The following is a 17,849-nucleotide window of genomic DNA, read 5'->3' as shown; positions in this document are numbered from 1 at the left end:
CCAGCACGAAATTGACAAATTACAAAGGGTTGTTTCACCGAGCAAACGGGCTTCCCTACCTTCTCTCTGTCACCCTCTGCGGTGTTTGCGTTTGTCTTTTTTCTCTTCAGATCATAAAGGGCTATGCAGAATTCCTATACCAAATTGGCTTGTTGGATGAGAAGCAGAGAAAGTACTTCCAGAAGCAGTGCAACGAGTGTGTGAAATACATCAAGGAGAAGAAGTGGTTTGCAGCCTTTGAAGTGAGTCCTGGGGCCTGCGCCGCCCTGGAGCAATGAGAACCAGCTGAGGAGGTGCCTAGAAGCACGTGGTGCGGGCTTTTGTTGTCATTAGGGCCAGTATATCTGTTTTGCTGTCCAAGGTCAGGGGGCAAGATGAGTGGGCTCCTAATGAAGGAAAGAACAGTCCGGGTTTCTTTGAATTTGCTTTGGCCCTATTGTAAATCTGAGATCACCTCGGGGTGTTTATCTAACTGGGTCTTTCATTAACTGTTTGATTTCTTTAAATGCTGCACAGGCCCTAAAGGCACACCCTATCGTGAGGCAATCAGAAAAAAAGGCAGCCAAGAAAGTGGATGCATATGCTTCAAAATATGTTCTAAACCCTTCCGAAAGACAATATCCACACACAGGGTTTCGGCTAGAGAAATGAACGCAGCGTGTAACAAATGTCACATGTTCCTGGATGTCAGGAACAAAGATTATAAAGTGTAGTAATTCGAAACTTTTACAAATGGCTATTGGTCTTTGTAAATGCTGTGACGTGGCTTCCCTAAAATTGAAAGTGAGAATCGAGTAATATGGCCATATTTTTCACCCTCTTTTTGTTGTTATTTAAAATGTAAGACTATGCTAAATATTAGATATAGGAGGTAGGGTTTTGCTTGTGTTTGTTTGTTTGCCAATGCAGGCAAAGATCTTGTTTAAACAATCTTCTTTAGGGTTAATTTCGACCTTTATCATAAAGCCATCAGGTTAGAAACATGCATAAATGAGGCATAGATTTAATTTTAAGGGCTTTAATCTTTTTGTTATAGGAAGCACATCCTGTAATAGTTGATCTGTCAGCATTATTTTTATTAAGACTAAGGCTCGATATTAATAGTCTTCTGGGTCAGCTGGTTCAAATCAAAACAGGAGACATACAAACTTAAGAAGAAGAGAGATAAAATCAATTATGCTGCATTTTACAAGTGGGTGTCAGGGCACTACCTGAAACCCCCCATGGCAGTGACTGTCCACACTATGAATTCTGATAGCAGACAGCTGTGCCACTGGATTGAGCTCAGGAAGTCCTGAGCCATCTGCAGGATGCTGGCAGTCTCCCCTTTGTCTGTGTCAGGACACCTGCTGTGGCTGCAAAGCACAGATTCAGAATTTCTTGTGCAACTGTAAATGTGAAGGAAGAGAGATCTGATCAAGGGCATGTAGGATCATTCTTCAACTTGTAATGACAGTATTTTTGAAAATGGTTTTAGGCTAACTGTTGTGATAGGCAGAAAGAGTAAAAGGACTAAACCTTTAGAATTTAGAATTCATATCAGATTTTGCATTGCACAAGACCAGTCTGCAAGTGAAACATTTGATATGTTTTTGAAGAAGCACACAGGGAATAAGCAATGTCAAGAGCAAGAGTATTTGATAGGCCCAAAGGGATAAAGAAAGCAGAAAGATGTCTGTGGTACGTGATGTAGTAGCTATAGGATTTAGTGATACCTTTGAAAAGTTCAGGTATTTTGTGTATTCAGAGATAATGAGAAGCTGGCCTGTGAGATTAAATAGGGTCTCTCCTGGACCAGATTCATCAGAAAACAAACAAAGAAAAAAAAAAAAAAACACCAAAAAAACCTTTAAGGCATGCAATGTCTCTCTGCCCACGAGTCCAATAACTTGAGTGATGAATTAAAACATAAAGATCTTTGCTTTTTCAAAGGAAATAGAGTAAATGATACTTTGGAAAGTCAGCAAGTAGCAGTCAAATATGTTTTAACATCTGCAACAGAAGTTGCCAAGGAATCCTGAAATCCAAGAGAAAACCAATATCGACATCTCAAGCCTCAATAATGAAGCTTGTTTGGTGTTCTGATCCTGTGAAATTATTTAGTTGGTCAAAGAGCAGTAACTCAGAGCTGGAGGGAACTTTGGAGACCTCCTTCCCTCCTGACACACACACACACACACACACACACACACACACACACACACACTCACATTTCCCTGATGAAGAGACTGAGGCGTGGAGGGGTGCAGTCAGTTGCCATATAACAGATCGTGGCAGGCCTACAGCTAGAATTGTTCCTGCCATTCCCCCTCCAGTGTTTCTCCTGAGGTAATTTTCAGGCATTCTCTAAAACTCCTGGTACATCTTAGAGAGTCTACAGAGATGCACAGTGGCCCAGCTCTGATATTGGCCTGTCTCCCTTAGCACAATGATATTCTGGATTGCAGAGTCATCTTTGTGACACACGTTTTGACCAGAAACTGGATTTCACAGGTCTTGACCACCCACCTTATTTGTTGGACAGCAAATGATTTTTGACTGTTTCTGAAATCCTACCCATTCTTAAAGGTTGAATTTATGTTCCTGCTGGTGTTGAGAATAATTTCTAAAGATTAATTTCAACAATACTTCGTGCATTCAGGACCACTGCTCACTTCCGTGTCCCCTCTGGGTGGACAAATTTTACAAAAAAGACACCTCCTCTGGGCTGACATGACACTCACCACCCACCACTTCTTCCTGTAGTTAACTACCAGCCCCTGGCTTACTCCTTCTCATTCTCTGAATATTTTTTTTAGCTCCTGCCTCACTGTCCCTCTCTGTGGCATTATTTTGTCATCATTTCTGGTAATTGCAGTATCCACACTGATGAGCCTTTAAATACTTGGTCCTTCGGTTCCTTAATCATCTTTTTTTTTCAGTGATCTTGTTCTTCTCTTTACCTTAGCTTCTTATTCCCATTACCAAAAAAAAAAATTTTTTTTTGAAGTCAACAATTTTTTTTTTGAAGTCAACAATCACTCCACAACCTCAGGTTCAAACATCTTCCTCCAGCTGCCAGCTCCCATCCTCCCTCTTCTCACTTCTGCGAATACACCAACTCCAGTCACAGTCTTGCAGCCTTGTTTACTTCTTCATGACCCCCAACCCCCTCAAGTCTTAGTTTCTCTGATGACCCGATTTAAACCCAAGGTCAGGAATTCCATACATCTCCAGCCTGTGCCCCTTGCGCACTGCCTTCGACTCCTTTGGCCAAAGCACAGTCCTGGCTGAATGCACCTCTCTGCCAGTCCACGCCTGCCTCTGCAGCTGAGCGTGACAGGCGGAAAGCGCACAGCCATGGGACTGCTCTCGCCCTCAGCCGATGGCTGGCTTTTTTGTTAGAATCCCAAAGACAGCTTCCGCCAGCTCCAGGCACTGGCACGTTTGTCCATATCCTTCATCCTGCCCCTCCACAGGCTATGGCCGAGTAGCCGATAACCTGCATTATAGCAACCTGCCCCGCAAGGCAGGTTGCTCACTCCCACGGTCAGGGCTTTGGGGTTTGCTGTTTCCTCTGCCCGGAATGTTCTTTCCCTAAATGTCTGCATGGCTCACTTCCTCCATTCCAAGAGGTTTTTACTCACATGCCACCTTCTAAGCGAGACCTCTGTTTCTTCCTCTCTGTCGCGTCCAGTGGACTCACACACATACACGTGTCCACACGCACCCACGACACTCCCTCCCACCCTTATCCTTTTCAGTTTTCTCCTTAGCACTTTACCACTCTCTAACATGCTGCGTATTTTACCTGTTAATGCTTGTATTTTGCCCCCTTCTAGAATATAAGCCCAAGAGGGAGGGCTTTGGGTTTGCCTTGTTCACTGCTATGTCCTCAGTGCCCAGGATGGGGTCTAGCACAGAGGAAATGTGAATACATGGTCGGCGAATGAAACAATACAAGAATAAAAAAGTTATTGAATAAATGCAGTGACAAAGCCTGTGTGTTTTTACCCATCTTGATGTTTTCCTTCTTTCTTCCTCCCGACCTAGGTAATGGATAAACTGCTGGATGGTGACTTGACAAATGACCTTTCTTACTTCCAGAATGTTACAGGATGTTCTAATTACTATAACATTTTACAGTGCACGGTAATGACATTTTAAAAACCATGATAGTGTTTGCTTAAAAGTTTTGGCAAAACTAGACTTCCTCCTGTTTGGGAAATATAGCTGGCTTTATACTAGACAAATATACCCAAACTGTATTTTATTATTTGGTCTATAGGATTTTTTTCCCCCCATCAATGTTGTATACATTAAAATCTGAGCATTGAGGATGTGTGATATTACAGATAAAATAATCTCTGATTAACACCCCCCCCCCCCAAAAAAAAGAGCTTCTTATACAGAAGTTCTTTTGTGAAGGATAGAGGCCAGGATTGCAGTTCTGGGCATCAGGCCGCAGAGTTCCAAGCCTGTAGTGAGTTTCTTGAAAATGCCCACATTATTTGTTCTGTACTTAAGACAACTTGGATAATCAAAACTGCCAAAGCCTTTGTGAAATATTTGCTTTGTCTTGCTTTTAACTTAAGATGTTTCGTGCATTTAGTATGGGCCTCATTTCGAGCCCTCAGAATATTTCTCAAAGTATTCAAGTAGCTTCTTTCATAAAAGTAGGCCAAAGTTGATGTCTTTTATGTAGAATTAATCAAATAAGACAGAGTGAGCCAAAGTGGGTATTTGGATAATAAAATCTTTGCATAATGTTTATGAAAATGCATTCTGTTTATAAAATTCTCTTATTTATGAACTATTTTGTAAATAAACTATAAAGCTAATTTCAATGGAATTTGCTGGCCTTGTGGTTTTGGACTTAGATTTTTACCAAGGGAAAGACATAAGATATCAAGAGAGAAACAAAATTTCTGACTAGATTTTTTTCAGAGTAATATATTCACAGTTAGCAAAAATTGTTGATGATGCAGAAAATTTTTGATCTCGAACTCTAACAGCTTTTTATTCTTTTATAACTTATAGTACAGTGAATATTACAGACTTTTATGCATTATTTTTTTTTTTAATGAGGCTCGAGGATAACTTTTCCTGACTTAAAGTATCATCTTTATTTTACACTCCATATTTTCCTTTTTAAATTATGTTCAGCTGATTATTTTGTGTGTGTGGTTTTAATAAACAGAACATGGAAAAGAAATCCTTCGCTTGTACCCACCATGCCATCACCCTGGCCCCTTGTGGTCATTTGATCTTCTTTCCATAGATCCTCCAACAAGGAGCAAATTGATTTTGATAATCTCACCTCTTCTGTTTTCCCTATCTTTGCCTCCAATGGGGTTATTAATTGGAGTCACAGATTGCAAAAGATTATAGTTTCCTAAAAGGAAAATCCATCATTTGCAGATTGGGTGTTGTCTCTGAGAGTATCGGATAGTCCACATTTGTTGTTAGTAGAATTTAAATTACCTCAAAACCCCCAAGTTAAATTTTTCTGGGTGGAAACAGAATCGTCATATCACATCTCGTTCATTTGAGCTATATGTTACGAGAAATTTGAAGCTTTGCCTAAATTTTAGCTGTTCTGCCACCCAGTCATGTCCCTAATATCTTTCTGATGCCCCATTTTGCCAGGAACCTAAGGACCAAAGTTACTATGGGGAATTTTTGTCCCTCTCAGAAGTGAGACAAGCCATCCATGTGGGAAACCGCACTTTTAATGATGGAACCGAAGTTGAAAAATACTTGCGACAAGACACAATGACATCAGTTAAGCCATGGTTAGCTGAAATCATGAATCATTATAAGGTAAGAGAGTTACTTCGCTTGCTATCTATCTTGCATTTTTCTCCCACTGCTGGTCTCCTCACCCCCTCTGATCGTCCAGGGCTGTCATCACCTGTCCTGTGCCTGGTTTGTGGGGCGACTCAGCAGGAGGAGTGTGCTAATGCTAGAGGAGACCACCACCTAAGGGGATCTACCTCCTCTCTGTTTCCTGTCAGAAGCAGGAGTAATGTTTGGGATGAACAAAAAACAGAGCAGCCAGTAACCAAAATGCCTTTGCATGAATTAGAAAAAAGGCAAATTCTCAAGATACTTTGTTTCCATCTATCAAAAATTGTCCTAATACACTGCTTTTATTTGAACCAGACTCTTTACTGCCGTTTTCTGGCATGAGGAATACACATTTCTATGTTAGGAATAGTGTCCCTTGGGATTGTTCATTGTACAGACCTCAGGACTGTCCAGGGGAGTCCCTGGCCAAATGCACCATTACTAGGTTGTGTTTTAGAATATGCCAGGCCTAGAAGGCCCATTTTTTCTGGTCCTGCTTCTCATACAGAATTTAGTCTCTAGACACGCGAACCTTTTTGAAAATAATCGAAGGTCAATGGCATGCAGTCTACAAACCTATTATAATCTGTAGAACTTGATGAAATACTTTGCAGAAAGAAAGGGTCTAACTAGATGAGGTCAGAATTTCCCTCGTCCTTGTGTTTGGTTCTGTCAGGAGAATATAGTGGCCCTTCATGCTTGCCTGTCTGGAACTTTCTCTGAGACCTTCATAAAGCACTGCTGGTTGTCCTCTTCTTTGAGCTTTCAGGCCGTGTTGTCTCTACTCTCTTGACACACTAAGCACACTATACTGCTATTATGAGTTGTCAGGTCTAGCACCAGCCTGGAGCAGACGAATGAATGAATGAATGAAAAAAATCATTCCATAAATTAGTGCTATATCAAAACTATACCTAATAAACGTGCCCATCATCCATTAGATATTTATTATTCACAAATTTATTAAACCAAAAACAGCTTTTGTGTTTCAAGACATAACCAGTCCACTATAATATAACATTAAGGAATGCAAAGTGGTCTTTTTGAGTAAAGAGCAGATAAGGAAGTTCTCATGTACATTTTTCTTGTGCCCTTGGGAGATATATTTCTTACTGTATAAATTTAACTAGAAAATGATTCTTTTCTCAGCCCAGTGAGGATAGTTTATATCATCAGATGAGCTGATATTAGCTAATCACCCTAAAGCGTCCACTGGATTGATAAAGGAGAACGCGTTGATTAAAGATGATCCTGTATTTTGATGTTTAAACTTCTCCGTTTCTGTTTCCCATGTATCCTAAACTAACCAATATGAATGTCAATGAAATCAGAATATTTTCTAAACTTTTAAACTCTGAATAAGTTATCAGAAGGAGAGAATGGATTAGTGGTGCCGATAAACCAGGTTTCCATGAAGAAAGAGGAAGTGTTCAGTCAATCTGAGTGCAGACCGAAAAGTGGCTGCTGCTAAAACAGACGGCAAAGTCATTGCCACAGCGATCATGGCCCACAGGGCAGCAATGATCTCTGGCTTGTCTGCAACGGCGGTGAACCTCGATGTATACGGAATGGAATCAGAACAATCTAGATTGGCTTAAAACATTAGTACCCTCAAAGTGATATTTATGTAAGACTCGGTGCTAATTTGTCATAGAAAATAGTGCACATGTTTCTCTTCATAGGAACCTGGAAGTATTTTTCCAGTACTAGATTCATTTTAGCCAATGTGGAACATCTCTGGTGGGCTGAGGAAGACTTGCATCGGTTTCTGGGAACTGACGGAACTCCTATGGTACCTCAGTTTCTGGGCAGACTACATGAAAATGTAATCCTTTTCTTGAAATGACCTATTGAGGATGTGTACTCAAAGTCATTCTCTTTTCAGTAATTTCAGCTGTCTGGGTAGTAAAGGGAAATATCGTATTAGCAATTTCCAAAATAACTAGAACGGGAAATAATCTGTTGGACTATTGGAATTCTTCATGCTGAAATCAGGTCATAATATTATCAGGATTTTTAGGATTCAGCTGGGTCATAGAGCATGGCAGTTATGAGCATGGGGCTCTCAAGTTAGATGTTTTGAGCCTGAATTCTGGTTCCACCATTCAAGTGTTCCTTTGGGGGAAGATGCTCATCTTCAGTTTCCTTCTTTGTGAAATGGACATCATTACAACTTATAGGTGAGTTATCGTGATGTTTAAATAGAATATGTATGTAAAACATACAGCAGTGACTGGTGGTTAGAGAATGCTGGAAAATATAAGCTGTTACTAATGATAGTCAACAAATTTTAACAAAAGTTCTTAATCACCTGCTGTATACAAAAGTTATATCAGAAACCCTGGAAAACACAAAAACAAGAGAGACTTGACAGACTTACAGTTTCTAGTCCAGCATATAAGGAGCTTAGAAGTTACTACCTAACAACATCCTAACAACAAGTAAAAAGCTGAACAAACTGAAAAATCAACAACTCTTTTTAGATCTGTCAGAGAAGTGAGGTCACAGGGCAAAGCACTTCCCCAGGGGAATTCAGTCATGAAGGGGTGGGGGGCGGGGGCGGGGAGGATGCACACTCTAGGTAGTTTTAGTTCTAGGAATTCTACCAGGCTCCTATGGCGAATATTGGAGAAAAATCTCCTCTGCTTTGGGCAGAGGAAGGAAAAAGTAACCATTTTGAAAGACAGCAGAGCCATTCTGTTTTTCTCAACAAGCCCTGCCCTCAGGAAACTTTTACCAGAGCCTAACCTGCTGGGGTTTTATCAGAGCCCAACCTACCTATGGGAATGGAAATACTCAACTTCGGCTCTAGCCTTCCATGTGGAGGAAAGGAAGTACCGAATTCCAGTCTCCTCTAGCCATGCTGTCCCACCTAAGATGGGGAGAAGGAACAATGGCATAGCACTGGTGAAGTTCACAGTCCAGGGGCACAGGCTCCTAAAAGACTAAGACCTAATCATGTAGGATGCTTTCCATCCCTCCACACCTTACCATCATATTGCTAAAGGTTTATTTACCAGAGTTACCTTTATCTAGTACATCACATCCATCTTTCAACAAAAAAATTACCAGGCATATTAAAAGGCAAAAAACACAATTTAAAGATGCACATAAGACTCATAGTCAGATATGACAAGAATAATTAGACCAGGAATTTTTTAAAGATATGATTAATATGATAAAGGATTTAATGGAAAAAGTGGGCAACATGCAAGAATAGATGGACAATGTAAGCAGAAAGATAGAAATTCTAAGAAAGAATCAAAAATAAACACTAGAAATCAAAAACACTAATAAAAATTAAGAATGCCTTTGTTGTGCTCATTGGTAGACTGGACATGATCAAGGAAAGAATCTCTGAGCTTGAGACTATGACAGTAGGAACTCCCAAAACTAAAAGACAAAGAGAACATATTCAAAACAAAAACAAAATAGAATATCCAAAAATTGTAGGACAACTACAAAAAATGTAATGGGAATGCCAGAGAGAAAAGAAAGGAACAGAAACAATATTTGAAGCAATAATGACTGAGAATTTCCCCTAAGTTGATATCAGACACCAAACTATAGACCCAAGAAGCTCAGAGAACACCGAGAAAGATAAATGCAAAAGGAAACTATACCAACACATATTATATGCAACTTTAGAAAATCAAAGATAAAGAAAAAAATTTGAGAGAAGCCAGAGGAAAATAATTTTACCTATAGAGAAGCAAAGATAAGAATTATATCTAGCTTCTCAGAAAATGTACAAACAAAAAGAGAATGTAGTGAAATATTTAAACTGTTGAGGGAAAAAATCACCAAACTATAATTCTGTGCCCTATGAAACTATCCTTCAAAATTAGAAGAGAAATAAAGACTTTTTCAGACAACAAAAATTGAGGAAATTTATTGCCAGTAGACCTGCCTTGTAGGAAATGTTCAAAGTTCTTCAGAGAGCAAGAAAATGGGTCAGAAATTCAGATCTACATCAAGAAAATGAGTATTGGCAAATGAATAATAAAAGATGATATGACTGTCTGTGTAGAAAATCTGAAAGGATCAAGAAAAATATTCCCGGAACTAATACGTGATTATAGTGAAATTGCAGGATATAAGGTTAATACACAAAAGGCAATTACATTTCTATATACCAGCAATAAATAAGTGCAATTTGAAATTAAAAACCCAAAACCATTTATATTAACACCCCCCAAATTGAAATACTTAGGTATAAATTTAACAAAATATGTATAAATTTATATGAAGAAAACTACAAAATTCTGATGAATGAAATCAAAGAACCAAATAAATGGAGATATTTCATGTTCATGGATTGGAAGACAATATTATCAAGATGTCAGTTCTTCCCAACTTGATCTATACAATGCAGTCCCAATCAAAATCCTAGTAAAGTTATTTTATGAATATTGACAAAATAATTTTAAAGTTTATATGGCAAGGCAAAAGACTCAGAATAGCCGATTCAATATTGGAGAAGAATGAAGTCAGAGAAATGACACTACTTGATGTGAAGACTTACTATAACACTAGATAATCGAGATAGTAGAGTAGTGGTTAGAGAACATACATGTAGACCAATGAAACAGGACAGAGAGCCCAGAAATAGACTCACATACATACAGTCAACTGACCTTTGATGAAAGAGCAAAGGTAATACAATGGAACAAAGACAATTTTTTCAGCAAATGGTGCTGGAACAACTAGACATTCATATGTAAAAAAAAAGAATCTAGACATACACCTTATGCCCTACACGCACACACACACACGCACACACACACGCACACACATTAACTCAAAATGGATCATAGACCTAAATGTAAAACCACAGAACTAGGAAACTCTTAGAAGAGAACTTTAGGAGAGTAGCTAGATGACATTAGGTATGGCAATGACTTCTTAAGTACAGCACCAAAGGTATAACCCATGAAAGTAATAATCGATAAGCTCAACTTGCTTAAAATTTAAAATTTCTGTTCTGTAGAATATAATGTCAAAAGAATGAGAAAATAAGCCACAGACTGGGAAAACTATTTGCCAAAGCACAGCTGATAAAGGACTTACCCGAAATGTGTAAACACTCTTAAAACTCAACAATAAGAAAATAAACACCCAATTTTCAAATGGGCAAAACCATTAAGGCCAAAGACCCAAGCCTTAAGGCCTCCATCTCACCCAAGAAGATGTACAGATGGTCAGTAAGCATATGCAAAGATATTCAACACCATTGTCATTAGGGAAATGCAAATTAAACAATGAAATACCACTGCACACTTATTAGAATGGCCAAAATCCAAAACACTGAGAACATCAAATGCTGACAAGGGTGTGGAGCAACAGGAACTCTCGTCTGTTGCTGGTGGGAATGCAAAATGGTACTGCCACTTTAGAAGACAGTTTAGCAGTTTTTGACTGCCAAAAACTAAACAATTGTTGTTTAGTTTTGTCCTCATGTCCACACAAAAACCTTCACATGTATGTTTATGGCAACTTTATTCAGAACTATCAAAACTTGGAAACAACCCAGATGTCCTTTAGTAGAAGAATGGATAAACCGTAGTACAGACAATGCAGTATTATTCAGTGGTAAAAGGAAATGAGTTATCAAGCCATGAAAAGACTTGGAGGAAATTTAAATGCATATTACTGAATAAAAGAAGCCAATCTGAAAAGGCTATACGTACTGAATGATTACAATTACATGACACTCTGGAAAAGGCAAAACTATTGAGACCGTAAAAAGTTCACTGGTTATCAGGTGTTAGGAGGAGGGAGGGGTCCATAGTAAAGTGCAGAGGATTTTTAAGGCAGTGAAATAATTCTGTATGATAGTACGATGGTGGATACATGTCACACATTTTTCAAAATGAACCCTAATGTAAGTTATGGACTTTGAGTGATAATGAGGTGTCAGTGCAGGTTCATCTACTGTAATAAATGTACCTCCTCCACTCCACTTCCTCTTTTCGGGACAGGCATGGTGTGCCCTGGGCCATGGACTTCACTCTACTTCCTGTTAAAAGGGGACAGGCTTGGTACCATGGGCCAAGGCCTCCACTTAAGTTTCTGTTAGGAGAAGACAGGCTGGATGCTGTGAGCCAAGGTCTCCACTCTAGTTACGGTTAGGAAAAGCCAGGCTCGGCGCTGTGGGCCAAGGTCTCCTATCTACTTTCTGTTATAAGGGGACAGGCTTGTTGTAGTGGTCCGAGGCCTCCACTTTAGTTCTTGTTAGAGGGAGCAGGCTTCGTGCCTTAAACCAAGGCCTCTACTTTACTTTTGGTAAAAAGTGGACAACAGGCTTGGTCATATGGGCCGAGGTTTCCTCTTTACATCCTGTAGGAGAAGAGAAGCTTATGCCGTGGGCCAAGACCTCCACTCCACTTCCTGTTAGGAGGGGACAAACTCATTACCGTGGGCCAAGGCCTCCACTCTAGTTCCTGTCATAGAGGGACAGGCTTGGTGCTGTGTGCCAAGGTCTTCATTCTACTTCCTCTTGAAAGTGGGGCTGCCGCTGTCGCAAAGCAGGTTCCATGACGACAGATGCAACCTGACAGCCGTAGGCCCAGGTCTCCACTCCACTTCTTGGCGCAAACCCGGTTTGGATTAGTGGGGACAATTTCCACTCTAGTTCCTGTTAGGGGGGCATGTGGATAGCACAGGAGGTTGTGCATGCACGGAGACAGGGGGTCTATTGGAACTCTGTTCCTGCTGCTCAATATTGTTGTGTGTCAAAACTTCTCTAAAGAGTAAAGTTTATGAATCGACAAAAAGAGATTTGATTGTCTGCCTAGTGAAAGATAAAGATACCAGTATAGTTGATAAAAGGTAAACTCAATTTCTACTTCCAGTACAATGGCAGAGCAGGCACTCTGAAGGTCCCCTTTGTTGAAATATAGCCAAATCCAGGATAAATTAGAACTAACACAATTATAATATTTTTAATAAAAGGAGATCACAAAGAAAAAAAAAAAAAAAAATTTTAAAGCAGCAGCATCAACAATAATAAAACAAGAGGCAGAGAACTGAATCCTGTGGAGCAGGAGCAATAAAGCAGGGAGGCCTGGGGAACCGATGTCCTTAGCTCTGCAATTGGTGACTGGGCTGGGAACCCAAGTAAGGTGGAGTTTCTGACCTTGAGAGCCCAGCACCTGTCCTGGGACACGTGGAGGGGCTAAACTGCTTCGTGCTGGCAATGAATTCAAGCAACCAGCAGAGGCAAATATGCAACACCAAGAGGTGTTTTTGTTTCTCAGATTTTCATGGCTAAGTTCAACTAAAACATAAATTGATCATCAGAAATTACCTAACACTCAAGAAAACAGATGACCGTAGCTGAGAATAAGCAGAAACAATTACAACCGATGTGACTATTCAAGGCATTTCAGATATAGCAAGTATGAGAGATAGAATATAAAATAACCATGTATGGACGATTTAAAGACACACATGGGGAATTATGAGATAGGCAATAGACAAGAAACAATTGAATATGGCTAGGCCAATTGGAAGGAAAACCAATTAGAACTATTAAAAGTGAAAAAAAGAAAAATACAGTTGTTGGATTTAAAGCTCAGTGCATGAGATAAAGAGCAGATTAGACATTGCTGAGGATAAAATTAATGGATTAAAAGACACTTTAATAATGAAAAAAGAATTGTCACGGCAACAAAGGAAATGATGAAAGTCTCGATAGAGAGTAAATTTTACTTAATACATCTTACTTCCTTTAATCTCTTTTTTCCCTACCATTCTAAAGCTGTACTTCCACTTCGGCTGCGGTTTGCATTGGTCTCTTTGTATTAGAAGCACCTGGGAAGCTTGAAAATAATACCTAATCATGGTCACTTTACCAAAGGTTCTGATTTAGTTGTCTAGTATAGCAAATAGCACATGGTAGTGTACAGCGACCTTGGAAGGAAGGGTAGGATGGGGAGGAAAAAGACAAAAGGAAGTAGATGATCTGCTCATTTATACCATAAACTGTCTTTACAATAAACTTATGTTCGATTTTAGTAACAGCTAATAATCTGCCATTCTAATTACATCAGTTATATTATGTATATTTTATTCCTTCCTCTTTTATGCAGCCATCTTTTAAAAACAAAAACAAAGACACTCTCATACATTGATTGTAAGATATAGCTTGATTTTAACCATAATAACATGCCATAAGGGATGGATAGGACATCTCTAAAATCCAGAAAATTCAGCCCATGCTCTACAAGAGCTGTTGGCTTTGAAAACCCTGTTCTTTGTGCAGGTCTCCACATCCTTTGTCCTTTCTGATAAAGTTACATATTCTTGCTAAAGATTCCGAAAATGTTTTCAACTTCCCTTTCTCTGTCTGGTTATAGTACTTGCCTTTCTAAAAAGATGTGGGCTATATTTTCAAAGATAGGAGAAAGAGGGAGGGAGGGAGGGAAGAAGGCAAGGAGGGAGGGAGGGAGGGAGAGGGAGGGAGGAAGAGAGAGAGGTGTATATTTCCTGTGTGAAACCTTTATTTCAACAAACAGGAGCCACAGCTCTATACACAGAGGCCATTTGGATCCAAAGCAAAACATTGATCTTGGATTTGAGGCTGCCTCTGTTGCTAAGCTGTCTGGAAAGCCGCTGCAGTTTCAGGAGGTCCCATCTCCAAATGCCAATTCTTAACCTCCACATGCCTGTGCTTTTAAAAGTTAAATTGCCCTGGGGTAGGGCTTAGTTTGCTGTGTTTAAGAGTTCATCTAGTCAGGAAATTATAAATATAAAGTTACATTTCCCTGTCACTTATCATTCTGCAGCTCATTAAGTTTCAACTAATTGCATCCTCAGAATTCAGGATCTTAATGTTTCTCAGCACCACCACCAGACTGAAATCGTAATACCCAGGTCGTTAGAGTTTTATTTACTTGTCCTAGGCTATCAAAAGATCTTCATTTAGAAATGGGCAGTTCCTGATTAATGGATGTGACTTGGAAGTTTGAAAGGTAAATATGTCTAGTAAAATTAACTCATTTTAGCAGCCATTCTAATTGCTCGTGGCATTTTCCTTAATAACATCTTCTGATAACGAAATGTCAATAGTAAAAGTGGCCAGGAAACTAGATTTGATAAGTGTTTAGCACACCAAGAAAAATTTAACACTTAAATGGGCCTGATTCTTCAGCTGCTCAGTTGGAGCGAAGCTTCCGTCAAACCACATGGGGAAAAGTCTGGCTTTGTTGACTGTAAGCAGATGTGATCACTTTCTCCCCAAACCTTTGAAGACAATTAAGGGAATGCCAGCCATTTCATGAAAACTTCTGGGAGGAGGAAGTAGCTTAGCTTCCAGTGAAGCATAACTGAAGAGAGGGAGGCTGATCCTGGGGCATTCGTTTTATGTAATCATAGCCTATAGATAAACAATTGCGCTTTACAGGCAAATCAAAATAGTGTACACTTATACTGCGCATATAGTGCCTCGTAGATTCATTTTACCTGCTTCAGTTATATTCCAAGTGCAAGAGGAGAATTAGTTTTTTGTTTTTTTTTTTTATGAGACTTACTTCCGGGTTTCTTTGATATTTAAGCATTTCAATGAATGAAAGAAAAATGAATACCCATAAATTATGAAACAGACTGATTTCACCCGGACTTGCCATTCTTTTGACGCTTTTTCATGTTTGCTCTTAAATTGATGTTGGGACAAAATGTTCAAAGGAGAACCAGCGTGTGTTTTTATTTTCTCTTATTTCTTTAAGCCGTGTGATATCATATTCTGCTGTGCAAATCGATTTGTTTTGAATTGCTTTGCTTGGTGAGGAGCGTTGTCATTTTGCAAGGACTTCATTTTGTTGTCTTTTGAAGTTACCTCATACTCACAGCATTAGAAGCTACCTTTGTGACTTATGACGAGAAAAGTAGAATTTATTCTGGAGTCACCCAAACATGGGTGTGAGAAGAAAGATAGTAAGTGACAATACCATTTGCTATGCAGATTCGAGGGGTCTAAAAATCAGTACGACTGAGAAATGCATAATTGGCCCACTGTGTCTGCAGGTTCCACATCCACAGATTCAACCAACCATGGATTGAAAATATTTATTTAAAAAAAATTATGTTGGCGCTGACATGTAGTTAGGCCTATGACGGTTGCGTCTATACTGAATACGTACAGACATTTTTCTTGTCATCCCCTAAACAATACCGTATGACAACTATTTACATAGCATTTACATTGTGTTAGGTATTATAAGTAATCTAGAGGTAATTTAAAGTATACGGGAGGATGTGTGTAGGTGGTATGCAAATACTATGCAAGTTCACATAAGGGACATGAACATCCACGGGTTTCGGTGTTTATGGGAGTCCTGGAACCAGTCTCCCGAGGATACTGAAGGATGACTGTATTTAAATTCAGTTGCTATGAGATCCAACTGCTGTGAAACAGAGGCAATTCTATCAGTTGACTTTACTTTGAAAAGATAAATAAAGAAAGGATGTATGTATGGGGGAGGGTGGTATTGATTGTACAATAAATGCCACCTGCTGCAGCGGTAGCTTCTCAGTCTTTAATCTTCACGTCATAGTACACCAGGAGAAGATGCAAAGCAATGACACAAATGTTCTAAAAGACCAGGCCATTGGAAACAAGTAGTCTGCAAAGCTGTGTGTGCCCACCACCCTCCCTGGGGGTGTGAGAAGAAAATAATAAAGCTTTCGTTTTTTATTAAAAAAAAAAAAAAAGAAAAGAGGATAAACTTCGCTGATGTTTTATAGATGGATTAGCACTGGGGTCCTTATTTGGTCTGTATGTTAGAGAGTCGCATAACAGATGCGATAAAGCCAGAATGCAAGACCAGCGTGTTGGTTTTGTTTTTTCCCATCGTCAATGTCATCATCATCATTTGAGTCCATTTGCTACAGTTTGACTCCAGGTCCAGTGCTCTTCTCACTGAGGTCTCTTCTTCCATCTGAACGTGGATGACCTAATTCAGTGGCAGCTGGCCTTGTTCTATAGTCCAAAAGTGATAGCAGCATTCACACCCTTCCCATTGCCTGAGGAAGCCACGGTCCCAGCCTCTAGGGCTCTTCCTAGAGGCTTTTCATCACCAGATTTGTCTGGCCTACACTTGCAGTTGTCCAATCACACCCCTGCATGGCTCAGTCTGTGCCATCTACTTGTTTATGATGAGCAGCTCCCAAGCCTTGTCTCTGGGTAATAGTCAACACCACAGCACACGGTTTCTTTGCTGAATGGCGCATGATTGAATGAAAGCCAGATGCTTCAACCAAGCTTTTTGAAAGCAGAGCTCTGGGCGCGAGCCCCTGACCTCTGTCTTGATTTTCCTGTCTCCCTGTGCTTTCGCTCTGAGTATTCATGTCTCTTTCTTCAGCCTCCTGACAGTCCCTGTATCTGTTACAGTGACTTGCACAATCCTTTTGAGCCTATTTGACATTCTCTAGAAAGAAAACAGAAAAGGACGCTTTACTTACAAACAAGAGAAACTTGTGTTTGGAGGAGGAAAAAACTAATTGCAAGCTAATGGGGTGGCTTTGATGAATAGCACCATTGAGAATATGCGGCAGAGAATCTTGCACCTGAGTGACACCAGGTCTTCCTGTGTAGATGAAATCATAAAGAACACAGAGTATCAGTTAGACGTTTTTGTTGTTGTTGTTGTTTGTTTGTTCTTTAATTTGACAAGGAAACATACCTTGTGCAACCAAGTTCTTGCCTTCTTTCATGAGGAGATTCGCCTGGCTGGAAACCTTCCACTAACTTTGCTATTCATCTGGAGGCTGATAACCACAGGTGGGAATTAGACTTGTAGAAGCAGCTTTTCTGGCTCTTTGGATGAGTGCCTACTTAATGTCACTTTCAGTTTTCTCTTAAGAGGAAGGCAAAGTGATCTTTATTTACAGAGAACTAGAATTTTCTCAAGCTGAAAGGCAGGTTTGTTATGGGAGAAAGGGATGTCAACAGGTCTGATGATGCATCTCAAGGCCAGCCAGAGTCCAAGGTGGATTGCACCTTGGTGAATGCTCTACTC

General features: G+C 39.8%; 1 protein-coding gene across 1 annotated transcript in view; it reads left to right on the top strand.

Moving 5' to 3' along the window:
- CPVL (carboxypeptidase, vitellogenic like) overlaps positions 1-17,849 on the top strand; it is a 96,782-nt gene that overhangs the window by 43,583 nt on the left and 35,350 nt on the right. Inside the window, exons 8-10 of the mRNA XM_011361708.2 lie at positions 111-242; positions 4,033-4,131; positions 5,629-5,802. Coding sequence (XP_011360010.1) covers positions 111-242; positions 4,033-4,131; positions 5,629-5,802 — 405 coding nt within the window. The remainder of the gene's footprint in view (positions 1-110; positions 243-4,032; positions 4,132-5,628; positions 5,803-17,849) is intronic.

This window comes from Pteropus vampyrus, unplaced genomic scaffold (genome assembly GCF_000151845.1).
Source record: "Pteropus vampyrus isolate Shadow unplaced genomic scaffold, Pvam_2.0 Scaffold69, whole genome shotgun sequence".
NCBI lineage: Eukaryota > Metazoa > Chordata > Mammalia > Chiroptera > Pteropodidae > Pteropus > Pteropus vampyrus.
Note: the sequence above shows the minus strand (reverse complement) of the source record. Positions and strands in the feature narration are given on the sequence as shown.